Raw genomic sequence first — 17,985 nt, forward strand, 5'->3', positions numbered from 1 at the left:
GAAAACTCTATACGTATTCCTATTTTACAGGATATATTAAATATCTTTTTAATACTTTGAATTAAGTAGCTTAGAGCAGCCCAAATTAGAAGTGGGCATAGGTTCTTTGATATTATTATAAAATGTGCAGTGTGATAAAAGACGAAGTGAAGATACAACTTCAAAGATGATAATAATTCATGCTCAGGTAAGAACACTTCTAGGAATAAAGGGATCTCATTGAGTTACAAAAGCGAGACAAGGCAATAGAAAATGTATCACCTGTCACGTTAACGCTAAATGATTTATTTAGACATATAACGGCACAGGTAGGAGATCTATAATACAATGACTAAGACCCGAGGAACCAAACTGAGTAACACTTAGCGAAAAATACAGCTTGCAGCTATAATAAATACTTCGATTGCAAATCTACTCTAGAACGGCAAACGAACTTATCAATGTAAAAAAATCTGCCAGGTTAACTATTGACGCTACCTCTTAAATTGTGGATGTACCCACATTGTAACTTAAAGGATGGTATGACGATGAGATAAAGCAAGTTAGGATCCACATCGATAAGACAGTAGCAAACATAGTTTTCAGCTATTCTACTACAAGGTGTGCAAACAACTTAAAAGTGCTCTTCTTTTTTGGCGTCATTTAATTCGACTGGTTATACTAAACTAGCAGCAGCTTTCCAGGGGTTCCAGAATCCCAAGACACAGCAAAACCTATGTTCGCCAGCCGCTTCTTTACCCACCAAAGCATGTGTTGTCTACTCCGTATCCTCAAGAGTTTTTTGCTCCCCATCTCGACTAGACTCCCTGGCGTAGAAACTTCGGATTTCAATTTCAAACCTACTACAGCCACGGCGACAGAAATAGCAGTACCTTGCAACCCTTGTAGTAACTTGCAAGCTAAGCTTCTGTACACTTGTGTCGTCGACCGAAACGATGCGTGTCCCTGCCGCCTACCTTGCTCCTCGGCTTCGGCTATATTCTCTGAGTTTGTCTACTGCCGTCCGTACGTTCCGCCAGGCCTCCAAACGCTTCCGCGAAACCAGGACACTTCGTAGGTTTCCACACGCCTCCTCGGTGTTTGTGACAGCCGGAGTTTACCGTCACCATCGAAATATTCGCATTGACCATTTCTTCCATCCATGGACATCAGCGATGGCCAGTGCGAAGCCTAGTGACGAACAGAACCATCCGAGGCCGCCAGACGAGTGATGGTTTTTGTGAGGAGCGCAGAACCGAAAGAATCGTATGATACATAGCGGTGTATGTCGCAAACAGCAAAACAGTCACAGCCACGGCCAAGCTACGGCGCTGATCTCCTCTATCTCGAGGTCCCGTTTGTTCTCGTCTGTTGCAACTCCTTTTGGTTGTTGGCCATCCCCCAGCCTAGCTAGCTGCGGTCCTGTGGTCTACCCTACTATGCGGTCTGGGACGCCACTCGAACCTTCTGTACAAAGGCATCGGCATTGTTGTCCTTCTTGCCGCCATCGCCGGGTCTCCCGTGCTGAATGAGGAGAAAGAGTTCTGATTTCCACATATATTGGTCCCATTGCCACGGCCCCCTTCCCTTCACACACTTGGAAGTAACAGAAGCGAATCTGGTGCCACCTTCTTATTCCTGCTATTCCCTTACTTTGGTACGCTTCTCGTGGAGCATCCCGCAAGGGTCCCGGTCTACCCCAGTTATTGCCACTGGTCCTACACGTCAGGCACCCGTTACACCCTTCTAAGTGACGGCGTTGCCAGAATAGCAATGGAACCAAGACGGATCGTTGGTCCAAGCAGGTGGCATCTACGGCCTGTCGAGCGGATCGCTCTGGCAAGGCCGTTGAGTCGTAGTGGGAGGAAGCTGCAGCCGGGAACCTTGCTTGCCTGTCACCTAGTGGCCAAGTAGTCCACCCAGATTGTCATGAGGAGCCACACAGTCGCTGCGTATAGAAACTGGGAGCGAAGAAAGGGCTAAAGTGGCGGCGATAGTAGTGAGGGTTTGAGGAGGCTACGATGTTAAGTGACGGCACGTATAATGCCAGTCTTGCTGAGTCTCTTACACTAGCTTACTATAAGCATTGGACCAGTCGAGTTTTTCATAGTGCTCAAACATGATTAAATACTGGACAAATAGGACCGAAAGAACGCGCCTCTTTGTAGAAGGATCTGAAAAGGACGCGCCACGTAGAAGAACCTTACGCATATCGCCGCGACACATGCTCATAATCAAACCCAACACATCATATAGTCGTGAATGTGTGGGGTGAACGATTTCACGTACCGACCACGTTCTGTCGTCACCTCTATCGTCTCCTTTAATATTGCAAAACAAGAAAAAAGGGTGGTTATCGGCGACTCTTTCAAGGCCGTGACCCCATTTACTAAGAGTAAACGCAGAAAAAAGCGTCTTCACAGAAATGACGCCCACGATGACTACCACCGAAGTTGTTCCTGATTATATTATCTGGCGAAAGTGAAAGGGGTCACCGAAGCCAACTACACTAGACAGCATGTTAGCCCGGGAAGGCTCGAAAGAGAACGCTAGAGAGATAGACGTCTGGAAGAAAAAGGGACACTTAGGATCGCGGTTAGGCCTAGAACATGCGAAAAACGTTGAAGGCTGCAAGCTGGAGAGTAAGTAGGTTGTCTGGCCAGGTTGTGCACCCCACCAGGGAAAGATCAAGGATCTCTTAGTTTGCGCGACGTTCCCGCTTGCTTGATCGGTCGACAGAGATGAAGAGACGAGTTCGAACTTAAGTGACTATGACCGTGGTGCTGCCCGCATTTTCGTTATCATAATCGAGCCGTATTCAGCAAAACGTACAATTAACACTATGTGATGCGTTCAGTTGCAGGCTCGAATACGAATACAAGTCATAGTTTTACAACTTTTACAGCGATGACGAGGAATTAATACCAAGTTGCGTAATGAGTGTGGCCCAGCCCACTAGCAGCAAAGACGTTGAAGCAGGTTAGCAATTTTTTTTTTACTATTACTAGAACAACTCAAAATTCGCTTTTTTTGATGCGGTAAAAATGATGGCATGAATCTTGGAGCCGACCAGTAGGTGGACCTCCAGTTAGATTAATTTTTAGGATTAGCTTTTCTCATTCGGCAAATAAGTTTTTGTGGGCTGTTAATACACCTGTTCAATAGAAACGAAGTAACATGCGTTTGTTTTAATAGATAGCTGGAACTTCTTCGCCGCTAAGTTCTTGCTATTGCTGCGATATTTGAAAAGCAAACTTAATTGTTGTTTGTTTTGTAAATAACGCGATTCTTTGAATTTTATATTGCCTTAACACTTGGGTGTTCGTTGCGAAGTGATATATTTATTTCTAGATGATGAACTAGTTAGCTTACTGGCAGGTAAAGCAGTTGAAGTTAGCGGCCATTTGTCTAATCCCCACCCGTAGGGTGTCACACCTGGCTAAATGCAGTCATGTCACTGCCTATAACAAACCGAGTTCGAATAAATCGAATAGCGTTATCTAGCCCAGGATAAAAAAAAACCTTCCATTGTACATAATATGACCTTGGTGCTGCGTTGATGGACTGAAAAACTATGCGCTGTTTTTGCAGCGCGCGATCTAGCCGTGAATGGTTTTTTTTGTTTACGCTCATTGAGCATAGCAGTCAGTTTAGTATCTAGAGTAATGTACGAGGTCATCGGGTTGTCTTTTAAAACAGTAATGCAATGTCGGCAGTGCCTACTTAACCTGGAAAACTAAACAAAAGCTACTGACTGAGTCGGCGGGGTAGATTTTGTGAAGAAACGGTTAGTAGACGGGAGCTCGCCTTCTCTTCCACATAGCAACAAGCAACCTTACAAAGCAGAACCCGGAATGAACGAATAGAGGATATAGCAATAGAAGAAGTATCTAGCTACGGCTAGGAATAGCTTTCTTTAATGTATAGCCCGGGGTGTAAGGTACCAGTTAGAAATGCCTTCTTGGCTCAATTTCCCCTATTAATCCAGTAGGACTACGAGGCAGTCATAACTCAGTACGTACTATGTGGCATCAGGATCATTGCACTAGCGGCAGGTTTAGAAAAGGAAAGAGAAAGATGGGGAAACAGACGTCTTAGAGGGCGCAGGAGTGATGCGGGGAGGTCTGCAGCATCTGCCCTGAACACTAGGATTTTTCTTAGACTTTTGCGACCGTTCAGGTTCCAACTCCTACTTGCTCTCAATCCTCTCCACTCCCAGGAGGATGTATTACAGGAGCCCGAGCCGACATGGGGTAGAACAGAGAAACGGGGTATTTTTCCCAGAGATTAGCCTTCCTTTCTGTTCCTTTGCACCCAACTCAACGACCAGCTAGTCGACCTGCTGCCTTCCTCTTTTGCAGAAGAAAAAGAAGACTGCGATACAACTGACGCGCAGGAACGAGGCAGGTCATACTAGCCTACTCTCTGTAAGAAACGTTTTTTAGTCGAGGACATACACCTCGGAATAATATACGCTAGATGTACATGCCATGCTTCATATTTACAAGCTTTCGCACCGTGAGTTCATTCCCTTAACTGTATACGGTCAGAAGAATTTTAAGCGGTGTCAATATAATTCTATTAAATTTATGAGCCATTATTACCTAAAATGCTTAATGGATCATCTCTGATATCTGAATCGTATTTTACTGCTTAAGTAGGACGTGGAACATGCCGCTGGTCATTATTATTAATTATTTTTGTTATTCAAGTAGCAATACGTTCTTGTACTTAGGTAACGCATTTTAACATTTCGTTAAAGCAGCGATTTCTTAGTCAAAATGTCACCTTATTGTTACCTAAATGTTACCTAATTGTTTCCATTTTGAACAGGATCATTCAATTCGCAGTACTCAAGCACGACCAGCCAACCCATTTGCAATGGGGCCCCTAAAAACATAACCCATACTTGAAACCACCTTCCATGAGCACCACAAAGGCAGCATCCACTGCGCATATAAATATATAATAATAGTTGGTGTATAAAAAAAATCATATTTAATCGTAATTATAGCTCATAGAGCCATGGCCATCGACCGTCACCACTGTTTGTATTACCGGTAGTCATCTGCGTTGCTACGCTTCCGTAGGTCTCGACCAATTCAAGCTCACCTTAGGTCATTGGTTCCCGCTGTCCTGCCAGCGCCAGTACACACAAAGTTGAGAGTCGTCAACTGATTCCCAAGCGATTCTCCATAAAAGTACGAGCTCGCGCATCGACACTGAGTAATTAGTAAAAGTTGAAAATCGCCGATCTGAACTAGATCGAAACAGCCATCTTGGCGTCTTCACGGTGCCACCGCTCATCGCTCACGCTAGAGCGTCGGTGCCGGTTCGTGAAAACGGGATCCCGGCTGGTTTAACGTTGAACGTGCGGACAGATTCAGCCTCATCGATTCTACGCCTATCGACAATCACGACGAGCCGTTAATTCTGAGTGAGAAATATCTACATAACAAATATATTTTACAGGCCGCGCGCGAGTGTTCACAGTAGGAGTAGGGTGTCCTGAGTATATTAATGTCCGCGTAAACGACGCAGCGTTTTTATAACAGCCAATAGCAGAAAATGATCAAAGCAAGGTAATAGCGCTTGGTAAAGTTGAAGCACACGAATAAACAGGAGAAAGCAGACATCGACATTTACTGCGGTCAGCTTTAAGCTACCTAAAAAAACAAACTGTAACATCATTTCTATGAAGTGAGGATTCTTACTGGTATGTTTTAATATACTTAAGACCAACCCCCGTCAAAGGCGTAATAACTTTTGTTCTAATACGAGTACAAATTAATTTTTATTGGCATGTGTATATAATGTCCTGTTCAATACAATACAGGTAAAAAAAAAACGTATCTCCGCTATTATATGTACATACTGTGTATTTTTTTATTTCCTAACCGAGTGCACGAGCCTTAATTAAATACAACAATAGTAAACTGCATAACTAAAAACGAGCTAACGACATAAAGCTCAACCCTTAAAGGATATTGCTGAAGAATATAAAAACATTGGTTGGAAGAACACTGGTCTACGGTCAGTCGACTGTGTTCTATAAAGAGCTAGCAGCAACTGTCTTTGATAATACGAGAATCTTTTAGTTAAGCGCATAGACAACACCAAGACTATGCATTAGGAAACATTCCGGTAGGTCGGAATCCTCTAAATCCAGATTAAGTTGGCTGACGCAGGGTGCCATCGTATGACAATTGCTTGGATCAAGCTGATTCCTAATTCGTAAATAAGGTCGATATCGAAAGGATTCACCAGGAAAAATCTTTCCAGTGAGATCTACATGGACACAAATGATATTACAAGTGCTTAATATGTAAAGTTCTATGCATTAAAATATATATACACATACTTGGCTTGCCGCGACCCAGGCAGGCCTACAACTAGCAGCGAGCTAGTCAAACGAGTCCTTGCGTCTAGACACAGCCGGCTTATTGACAAGCGGACAGATCCGAGTCCGACGCATGCCTCAACATTCATATATTGGTGTAATAATTTGCATGGATGAGGTAGTATGGGTTTATCTCCGCGTGCCGTTATCATGCACTAAGCTGCGCAGGCTACCCCCATGAACATACATCCAGCAATAGGAAAATATATTTCACTTCCTCTCCACCCTGTACGCCCTCCTTCGCAAGAATGAGATGCATATGGTGTATTCAGGAATGTTGAGAAAGTCTGTTAGTCGAGCTCTGTCATCGCTTTCTGTCCCAAAGATGTCGTACAGTATCAAGCCATAGAAGACCAATCATAGCACTTACTGCCTTCAAGCGATGAGTCACCGTGACCTCGACTCGAAAAGTTTGCCTTTTCAGATAAAGGTAGAGTAAGTTTAGCGGCAACCGAGAGCATACTAAGGACGGTCATGCTCTTCCAAAGTCTGCGATAACATCTGGATCCAAGCTTAACATGTGGAATTGTCGAGACGCCACAAAATGCGCTATTATATTGAAGTATATGTGAATCAGCAGCAGAGAGAGAATACTTTCCAGCTATAATCATGGTAAACAGAAATAGCAGTCAAGCGTATTTCAGTTAGATGAAACTTATTTCTCGACGTACTCTTATTTTATCACAGTCGACACACCTAGTGGCACCTAGCTCGTAGATCCCGCATCAATGATAGTAAAGAGCGCAATGATTATCTACCCGGGGCTTGAAAAAGCCCCTTTTAATCCTTGTTTCGTAAAAATATATCCGATGTGATGAAACGTGGATCCGAACACGTACTACCATCAATAACTGAATGTAAATGAACAACCCATTTTTTTCTGTTTACCGGCGATAGGACTGATAATCCTGTCCGCTAGATTGATTGCCTTACCATCTTCATTCACTACAACTTTCAGTTATCTTCAACCAGGCTATCAACTAAGCTATTTGATTAATTCGAGCTTGCTTCGAATCGATCGATCTTGGCTTGCACCAGCCCTCATGGAGCCTTTTACGGCTCGCCGAGCAGCAACGGTCGTCGGCGCTTCTGCCGCAGTCGCCTTAGTCACCGTTCTGATCAAATCGTGGTCTGACGCCTTAACCAATATCGCTTTCCAGAGCGTACTCAACAATACTATATTCTCTTTGACGTTTATCCTCCTAGTGCAGGATAAACAAGAGCTAGGACCATCAAGTACTACCATCTACTTCCGTTTATGTGAACCATCTTCGACTGCAATCACTTCGTTCTTCTAGAAAGACGAAGGCCTTGTCCGTGTATGTCTACCCTTTCAGGCACTGGTGGTCACTGAGCGTTAGGGTCAATGTACGCCACCTGCGGCGGTCGACTCGGAAAGATTCATTTGGCCCCCATCACGCAGACCTGTATATATATATATATACACAGATCGTATAAGTGTGAAGAAAGAGACCGGGAGATGGGCTGACAAATGCTACAGCCCGACGCCCAAGTCCGCAAGCGTCATGCGATGGACTGATGATTCAGTGTTGTGGTATAGTCCCATTGTTACTGGGCTGTTTTTGTCACCTTGCACACTCGATCTGCGATCGCCTCGGTCCACAGCTTGGCTTCCTATGGATCTGATGCTTCACTCGAACAGCTTGCTATAGCCCAACAAAGTGACCGTCACGCCCAGCAAGCCCAGATGGACGCTGAAGGTTGTGGGATGAAAGACGATCCTAAGCCCTCCTTCTGCGCTACAGGAGTCTACATAAGAGAAACATAGCGTGATAACTACTGCGCCAAGTAGATCAGGACTACTGCTAGCTGTTTAGGGCTCAACATTCCCAACGACATTTACGAGGACTAAGCATTAACAGACGATGACGCTGATGAAGCCTGTTGGAGATCGAAATGAGAGAGAACAATTTTTGGCAAGTTGGGTTTGCCAGATACCAGATTTAAAATACGATATTTTCTGCCTCTATGTTTCATCGAATGCGACATACATAATAGCCTCGACAGGCGCTATGATCAAAATCCGCGCAGCTGTGACACTGAATCGGATGGAGCGATCATATCAGCAAATGGTCTTCCAATTACGCTTCCCATAATAAACAGATAATTGTGCTCACTTAAAGCTAACCCCGATTAGTTAGCGATAGTATATTTATGATTATCCATATTAATAAAATAAAGTATCAGCTTTAGAGGTTCATGGTGTTTTTACATAATATCATGGAAGTTTCAAGTCCGCGGAAAATCTCCGACGCCATTTTGGCTATAAAGTTATACCACTAAAATATACCAATATATACATTCATATGTATAGGCGCCCAACTGGTCCATTATAATCTACGCCATGTCTAAACGTATAAAAAGCGCCGGATCATTGACACATTTCGAAATCGCAACAGTTCCTGCTGCCGTGGCTTTTTCCCTGTCCCTCTCGAGGCGGTTACGCGCCAGACCTGAAGGCCTTCCCTGCGAGGTCCTTTCTTCTTCTAGAGACTCGTTTTAGAGGTTTTTGGAGTTCAAAGCCACTCGGTTACGGACATCGTTTTTTGTGTGAGGATGCTGTAGCTGTGCCTAACGTGGTAACTACTGCCGCCGCGGCTTCTCCTAGATCCAAAGTGTCAGGAGAGAGTTGGATAGGTGGGCTAGGAGCAGCACGGCCCTGTGGCGTGGCCGATGGCGAGATTCCGCTTGGCCGTCATCAGCTGCAGGTGATCCGGGATTCATGGAAAGGGACTTCAGGCGCTAGATCTCTCCCATGGGCTTGTTTCGAGGATTTGGAAAGGCCGCTGCAGCACGTCGACACCTGACGTCCCTAGGGGATCTGATGCAATTTTATATGAGCTGTCGTTGTGGCCGCGACGGCGCTGTCGGCAGCAGCGGAAATACCTAGTTACTATCGCCGCTACTTCTATCGAAAACAGGACACATTGGCCGAAACTGTTTTTGCCGCGAACCCATGCGCTTTTTATGGATTGTAAATATACAAAGTGAGCGAACATCGGGGTGGTGTCGGTGGATATTGAGACCACACCGGAAAAGACCACTTGGATTTTCGCTGGAGTCCTACGCACTGATACGATGGTAGCCTGAATAAGAGTTCAGTGAACTATAACTTCATAGGCTGTTACGTAGCCGTTGAATAGAAAACCAACTGGCTGGTAGAAGCTATTGTTGCCTCGAAATATCGAGCGGAATTACAATAGGAGTAAACAACCAATGCGCTCGAGATATGACCGATTGTAGATTAATATACTACAGAATTAGATGAGAGCTCTAAACAACATCATGGATATTTAAGCAGTTTAAAGCATTGACAACATATAGAAATAACCGTTATAGCTCTTCACAGTCCGAGTATTTATCAATATTTCGGCTCTCGTTTGCGATTGATCATACACGGATGGTTGCAGACAGTTCACAGGAGGACGGTAGCACGGGCCACGATGAAGGCAAAATAAAACGATGGTGGGGGTTAAACGAAAGCAAGGCATTGGTTACGAGCAAGCTGTGGCTACACTAAGGTGGCTCACTAAATATCCTCTACTAATAGCAGCAGTGCAACAATAGGTTTTCCACAAGCTTGATGAGAGGTTCTCACACTTAGTCGAAGTAATACTTCATTCGTCGTAGAATAAAAACAACCCTGTTGATACACGATAAATTTATGTCAAATTTATATGCTAGACACGAATACAATTAAAGGCGCTTTTTCTCATTGCAGACCATGAGTTCGTCACAAATTATGCATTTGAGCTCGAAGCGTGCAGGTGGCATGGCACGAAGTAACTTTTAACAGTTCAATAATTTTTACCACGGTTACAATTTGAATTAAATTTTATTTCGTTTTGCCTGTCTTTAAATTGGCTAGATAGCAGACACAATAAAGTCTAATCAAAACATTTTTATCACGGTTATGATCACGGTTCCAATGCATTGTGATGCTGATCAATGAGGAACAATAGCTTGTCATCTTCCTAATCTTCACATATTATCTTGCAGCTGCTATTTTCATTGGTTCTGAATAGCACCTGTAGACCTGTTTGAGACGAGCTCGCATGTAGGTAGGTAGGTAGGTAGGTAGGTACGGCTGTGGTATAGGTGGTTTTATTATGGCCGAAACGAAGACACATGTGAACCAAACTACGAGACTCGTTAACGTATCGACGAAGGTTTAGCAGGCCCGTTCGGCCTTATCGAGGGTAGCTGATATCGAACAAACCATAGACTCTCATTATCTAACCAAGTGAGGTGGGTAATTCCTCGTAGCAGTAGCACTTCTGCATCTGCCGTAAATGCATTAAAAGTTTTACTACGGGCCTATATATACTTACTTATTCTTGCTCTTCTATAAGCAGGTTCAGACCAAGGCTTCAGTATATATGCATTTTAAATTTGGCGGTTGCTGTTTTACTCTGATATAAATACAGCTATTACTAATAGTCAATATAGATGCCAAGTGTATGTCATATATTACATAATTAACTTAATTTCTATACTAAGAATCAGTCTTCAGTGGATCGGTAGATATATCTAAGTGGTTAAAATCTACCAGAATAGATACCAGCCATATCTAGTGTGCCACTATTTATTTGCTTTAATATTGTAGCGTCATGATGAAGTTGAAACGTTTAAAAAAAATGTCAAACTATAACAATAGAAGACAGAGTAGATATATGTGAGAACCCTTTCGGATATTCGGTTGGATTGGAGAAAGAACTGAACATATGCGTACCACAGAACACATCCGTATGGACGGTGCGGCGTTAACTGTTACTTTAAAAGACACAAATCTATACATTGCCCGACTGAGAATAGAAGCGTGGTTTCTTAAGATTGAAATTGTCTACTTTCGGACAATTAAATTACTTGAAATGAGCCAAACGCGTACGAGCGTGCTCTTCTCGGACCTGGCTTAAATAGAACACCCACGACCACTGTTTTTTCAGTGTGCAAAGCTAAGGCTATCAGTTTTTCGTAGTCGCTACTATTACATCAGGGAGGTGATCAGACGTAAAATCGTGCAAGTATGTTCTATTTTCCGGTTACAATTAAAATCAAGCTCTTAACAACCGAGACGATTTCGTTCCTAGCTAATACGGTAGTTACTACGCAGATAGTACGCTAACACGGAAACAGTATAAGGAGCAGGGTGCATCCTGCTGAATCGGGGCCATCAGTACACTCTCTGCTACAACATATAGCTTTATTTTATTAAGTTTACGTGAGCATCTTCGGCTGTTACCGCAGTGATGGGCAGATGTACAGCAGCTGACAGCCAATGCAAATAGTACACGCAGAGAAACTTGACTGCTCGAGGTGCAGTGCCCGTATCTTTGCTTAGGCAGTTCGCTGGCAAACTAACGTGATTAGGATAGAGTAGGTCTGTACGTGCTACCTGTTTGCCCCCCCGTAGTGCTTGTACGACCCATTTTCATGAGCTTTCTTTCGCCAATTTCATCCACTAGTTCCAAATGGCCTGTTGCCGATAGCGCTGCAGCCCGTGGTAAATTGCTTGCTGCAGAAGCTACCATCAGAACGGGGGAACTTTTTTTTACAGCAAAAAAGAACATTTTACTGTCGAAAGATTCATTCAGTACGAGTCAACTTTGATCATCGACCCCGTTTTCCCGACGCTACTCCCTTGTCCCAGCTTCGCTCGTACGTTCCAGCTAATCAACGGAGATCTTTTACCACCACTATTGTCCCCAGCAGTGGCTGAAAGGAGGACGATTATAAAAGTGTTTGTACGTACATGTGCATGCTTGTATAGCAGCATGGATTAGAGAGCTTAACTAGTTCCTCAGTGATTATCGCAAGCGGCCAGCCACAAAAAATACATATAGAGAGAAAGAAAGTCAAGAAAAAAGGAAATGTGCTTGATCAGCTATGATTTCTGCTCGATTCAGTCTTCGGTTTCGCTGTACTGTCCTTTGGCAACCCTTGGGAGCTAAACAGTTATGTGGGTACGTCACTGATAGAGAAGATGGCCCATTAGAATTTGTCATCGTCTCGATCGTCGGGAGTCATTTCCTGGTCAATAGAGTTATTGATCGCAGGCGGATTATCAGAAATAGAATAGAGAAACTATGCAGATATGTATCTAATTTCCTCTTGAGAAAAAATTAACCCCATAGTAACGTTTATTGATGCGATCTTATAAAAAGAAACGATCTTAGTGCTTACGTAGAATGCGGCACGTTATCACATGTACGAACGTAACAATAACAACCTGCTAGCAACATTTTCCACGGTCAACAACTATAAAGTCGCCGGATCGATAAGAATCTTTCAAAAGGGAATTGCCGAAGAGCATATTGAACGCGCGCTACGAAATGTTGGCCATGCGCAATATAACTAGAAAGAGTTAAAGCTTTTCAAAGAAACACACTGCATAGAATTGTTAATATATAGGTAAAAACAATTTATTCGAGTACATCCTTCGTGTTTTACTTCCGGTACGTAATCGGCTAGGTATTATTTCAGACGGCGGGTTCACAGCATGAAATGAACGGCGTCTGCGCGTGGACTTGAACCTAGACTATCACGTGTCGCTAAATTTAGAAAACACATGCGTTACCCATTGCGCTATCACGAAGACTGAAGACACACACACACACATGTGAAAGCCGTAGAGTGTTATTGTTTTGTCACACATTTATTCGTGAGGAGGCCCAGCCTTTGTAAAATGGCCGGCTTTCTTCCTTTTTTAGACTTTGGGCCTTGCTCTATAGCTTCATAGTGGTCTTTCGGTGCGTGATTCCACAGTAGGATGTGGGATTATATTCAGTCGCGAGGGGGCCTCCGTACTGCTAATAGTTTAAGCGTTACCATAGAGCGCCAGCATATCTGTGTGCAGTATTGTTACACAGACCTTGCCAAATTCTGTTTCATTCTAGCCGTGCGCACAGAAAGACGCAGCCCACCTATCAAAGAAAAAAAAGTGGCGAAAACCCTATGGGGTTGGCTCTCAGCTTTAATATCAAATTAGGTAAATTGGATTATATACACAGATTTATATACGGTACAAATCTACCCATTTACTTTATCAAATAGGTGATCCATTTAGATATTGGTACAGTGGCTTCATGCGCATTTCCATTGGACACCGTTTGCAATAACATTCATCTACAAATACTTCATAATAATATATATGACGTATTTTCCAAAAGATGGGAGCCAATTTTTCCTGCAGTTGCAAAGACCCTAGTTTCAATGGTGACTGAAACCACCAATTTTTCCGTCTAAATTAATTTTTTAAATTCGTAACCTCATATTCTTGTTCCCTTAGTTGGCTTGTCAATGTAATTAAAATTATACAATTTTTTTTAACGCCATTATATTCAAATTAATATTCACTACACGCCACAGGTGACATCCTCTTAGGTTTGACAATATGGAAGCCTAAAACCTTTACCATTTTTAAATAAAGAAAGAAATTGGCGCCACAAATGAATAATACATGCGTCAGCAAAAAACATCAATACGTTTCACCTCGGGACGCTTTTTCTTTCAGTGTTTCACATCGAAAGGCATAGTGAGTTTGTAACATTTCGATCAACAGCACAGGTAAAAGATCGTCTACCGGAAATTCCGGAAACGTTGGCTTCCGATACGCCGATGTTGCTTACAGAGATTCCACCGACATAAAACTTTCTAACTGATACAAGCGGGCTATGAGCAACAGCCTAAAACAGGCCGTTTTTCCGGTCGATGATCCAACGCCTGATCGGACGCCGGGGTCGCATCAGCTTCTCCATGTGGTCGTGGTCGTGGTCGTGGTGGCTAAATCAGGCGGAAAAAGCGCCCACGGGCGGAATTAGCGCAGGTAACAAGGACCCGCAACCGGGTCGCTGCAAAGCATGTGCCATGTTTACAGGATTAACAATCGATGTCGCTGAGCGCTCGGAGGCCGGAAGGGGACTCATTCGCTTTTGTAAGCGGTGTCCACCAGGACCAGAACTGGGGTTGGCAAATCCCTGTGGCTGCGATTCGCGGCATAATGTATGGCTACGCAGCGCAATACAGCCAAATTATAAAAGACGGAGAATTGTTGCCTCTCGAGAAACTTGCGCGAGCAACGCTGCAAATGTTGGTATTACAATAACTTTGTGGCTGCATTTTGCCTACATGTTGTGCCGCCTCTGCTGCTGTTGCTGTTCTCGCGGGAACGTACAACAAGCGCAGATAAAGCAAACGGAGTTGAAGTTGCATGTGCACCCCTCACGCGTTGATTAGTCGACTACCGATCTTTTCTCGGATCTTGTCCGCTCGCTTGTACGGGAACTTGTGTCGTCTAGCAACTTGTTGCACAAATTTCTGGTTTTAGTTAAGTTGGCCTGAACACTGCTAATCACCATAAAGATACTCTGCATCTGTTAAAGTATTTGTTAGACTGATCATCAGGCCTGATAATGTGTGCCTCGCTGTTTGAGTTGTGTTTAGAGACTGCTTCAAGAGTCCCCATTCGGTACGCACGGACAGAGCGATCCCGGTGACTGCGTGATCCTCTGTGCGGATCAGGGACGCAGTACGGATAAGAAATCAGAAGTCACGTCTGTGTCGTCATCCAGTGCGAAAGTTGTTGCTATCAAGCTGCTCTAGTCATTGTGAACAGCGTCAGCTGCATGATTCGCTTATTTAACCTGGCAGACCACCATTTATTCCGTTCGCAGTCCCTGGTTAATTTACCAGGGGACGCATAATTACGAAATGCGCGCCAGAATATCATTTCATAGTATCAGCAGAACGGGGATTGCGACAGGGCTGATCAGGTTGGAGTAAATGGTTTGTCTAATTTTTGCACTAATCTAAGGATGCACCTATATATAAACAGTCGAGATAGGCATGCTGTGCGTTACCAAGAATAGAGCTCCCATAGAGATTCGCTCTAGCCAAGACGATAAGGCGATATTAAGAACGAAATATCGCTAAAACACTCGTGTTACCTGCTTTGTCTATGATTAGAAATGGAGATAAACGCGGTCGTCAGTGTCTTCAGCAGTAGCTCGAATGAAGTGAAAGGTATGCCTACAATAAGTAAAATTTTAACCAACCATCTTTGTCGCCATTATCTCGTCAAAGTTTAATACAATCCGCGTCCACCACTTTGCTCACTGTTCACATCCGCAGCCCTACCTGCAACTAAAAGCATATGAGCGAGTCCAATCTTCCGATCTACGTCCACGCTAATAGAAATACTTTGAGCTCGGATCCGTCGCTACCCGGTATAACTGCAGTCAAGAGAAAGAAAGTCAAGCTTATGTCTACTATTTTTCACCAGTACTATAGTAAAAAACGAATCAATTTGTACCTATTACTTACGTTTACATTCATTTGCATCGCTTGCCGTGGCTCTTGCCCAAGGCCGGTCAAAAAAAAACGCAGCACATCTTTCACAGTCCCTCCCCGCAGTGTTATGTCGACACTCGCACTCTACGTTACCGCCGTCAGTCTGTTCGAAATCTGTGGAGTTTCGTCCATTCACACGGCTTGCGCTGGCTATACCCGCATCCTTTTTCACGCAGCGCGACGCATGGCCGTTGCATTTACATCTTCCGCCGATAGCGAGGTCTGCGATCGAATAGAAATAATAGCTGTTCTGTTGCTTAAGTTCTTGGCCCCCAGTGGGGGCCGAGCTTAGACTGAGGCTATCGTTGCCCGCCCACTCTAGCGAATCGTTAGTCTCACTGAGCACCTCGTCGTCGTTAATGCTGTCGCCCTTGTTGCCGTTAATGTCCTTTTGTCGCGGGAGAATATCTGGCAGAATTTGCTGACTTGGATTGAGCAATCGCCGAAAGTCGATACGAATGTCAGTTGCTGTCACCCAATCCTGTAGTAGTGGACTTTGATCAAACTCGTATGCGGACGGTCTACCCTCGAGGGTTGAGAACGCTATGCGGGTACTGCTCTGTGAATTAGTGTCACCGTTCGGATCGGAACAAAGAGGCTCGTGCTCGTGATCGAACGAGATGTGTCGCGGCGAACGGGCAGGCCGACCATAAGTCTTTTGGCAACTTGTCGAATAGTATTGAAACGGTTGCCAACTTATGCCGTAATCGCTACTTTTGAAAATGGCCAGCGAGTCCGGTTTGCCGGAGCCACAAAACTGCAAGCTGATATAGGTGAGCTCAAATTTTTTGCCTAAAGAAAGCCGTAGAGAGACGTTGCGTTCTTCGCGACTGTTCAAACTGAACGGTTCGGACATCCAGCACGTGAGCTTTGAAGGGTTATGGAGATCGGTCAGTAAGGACGCTGGATGGCCTAAACTAGGTTTTTTTCGGTCGCATACCTGACATGTACGTACTAGCTCCTCAACGCCTAGGGGTGTCCCAAACCCTGGCGGTAAACCCGGAGCCGCCTGTCCTGAGGGCGTCACCTGACAGAGCCTCATCGAAGTCTTTCCGCACGTCGATGAAGCATGCACTTTTCGCTGGTATGCCGCGTTCTCGAAATCAGGTATGCAACGACGCGCTTTCCCTCTTTCGTCCTGGCATGGGTCTACTAGAGCTTGTTCGGCCTGAAATAGTGATATCCACGAGTTTCCCGACGACGCCAAACCAGTATCTTCATCACTTTCGAGCGCGCGAAACTTCTGCGATTTCTTCCGGCTCGATCTTCGTCCTACGGCTTCACTGCACACGCTTAACAGTAGTGCACTTATGACTATATGACACGCACGCATTTTTAAGAACGCGCTGGAACACAGTAGCTCCGATTGGGTGAGCGGGATAGGTTTACTGTGTTAGATATATTATCCTCCGCCTACCCCAATTGCACTTACGAGAACTTGGCCGGTTGATCACCTGCTCTAAGCGATCAACGGATATGGCTGCCGTCGACTTCTACTTAAACAAGACACAACACTAACTGTAGCTTTAAGGCATGTGTACTACTACTGGCACGGAGCGCACGCTACGCTTTGACCTATCTGTCATGAGTGGTCACGCGCCGAGATCGCTTCGACTGAAGTCTAGAGACCTCGTGGTGTCCTCGATCTGAGAAAGGGAAAAGAACGCTTTGGAGAGGGTCGATTCGGGTAAGGGTACGAAGAGCTACGGCGTGCATAAGAGTAGATGAGCCAACTAAGCTACTGTCAAAATATTAGCCAGCTGTGAGCTGCCTTCAGCCTGGCACCGGGTGAAGGCTGATTCGAACATGCGACAAACAGAACCTTTGTCAGTCGCACTTAGAAGCTGTCTATTCAAAAGCGAATGCGGTCCTGTTATCGTTTTGTACGGACCTTTTGCGTTAGGTTTAACATTGTCGTCATCCTTTACTGTGGCTCCCAAGTAGTTTTAACACTGCACATATTTTTCTATCTATTAAATCTCTTTACTTTCGCTGGATTCTGCCTAGTACTAGATTTCAGTGGACGTTAGATTCCTACGAAGCAGACCATTGCGCTCGTCTGACGTTGTGCTTAAAAAAAAACGCGCGTATTCTTCATATCCGCTTTCCTCAAGCCTAACAGTCTGTGAACCAAAAAAAGAAAAGACATATTTACTAAAATGATCTTGATCTACTCAAATATCTTCACTGAGGTCTGCCTCACCCATTTTAGGGTTTGCTCGGTAGTGCCGCTTACA

At 44.4% G+C, this 17,985-nt stretch overlaps 1 protein-coding gene across 1 annotated transcript in view; it reads right to left on the reverse strand.

Annotated features, from left to right (window-relative positions):
* The window catches only part of LOC111245548 (netrin-1-like), a 55,356-nt gene extending 38,012 nt beyond the window's left edge, over positions 1-17,344 (reverse strand). Inside the window, exon 1 of the mRNA XM_022794038.2 lies at positions 15,722-17,344. Coding sequence (XP_022649773.1) covers positions 15,722-17,081 — 1,360 coding nt within the window. The 5' untranslated portion in view covers positions 17,082-17,344. The remainder of the gene's footprint in view (positions 1-15,721) is intronic.
* Positions 17,345-17,985: the final 641 nt, after the last annotated feature.

Source organism: Varroa destructor, unplaced genomic scaffold (genome assembly GCF_002443255.2).
Source record: "Varroa destructor unplaced genomic scaffold, Vdes_3.0 BEIS01000002.1, whole genome shotgun sequence".
NCBI lineage: Eukaryota > Metazoa > Arthropoda > Arachnida > Mesostigmata > Varroidae > Varroa > Varroa destructor.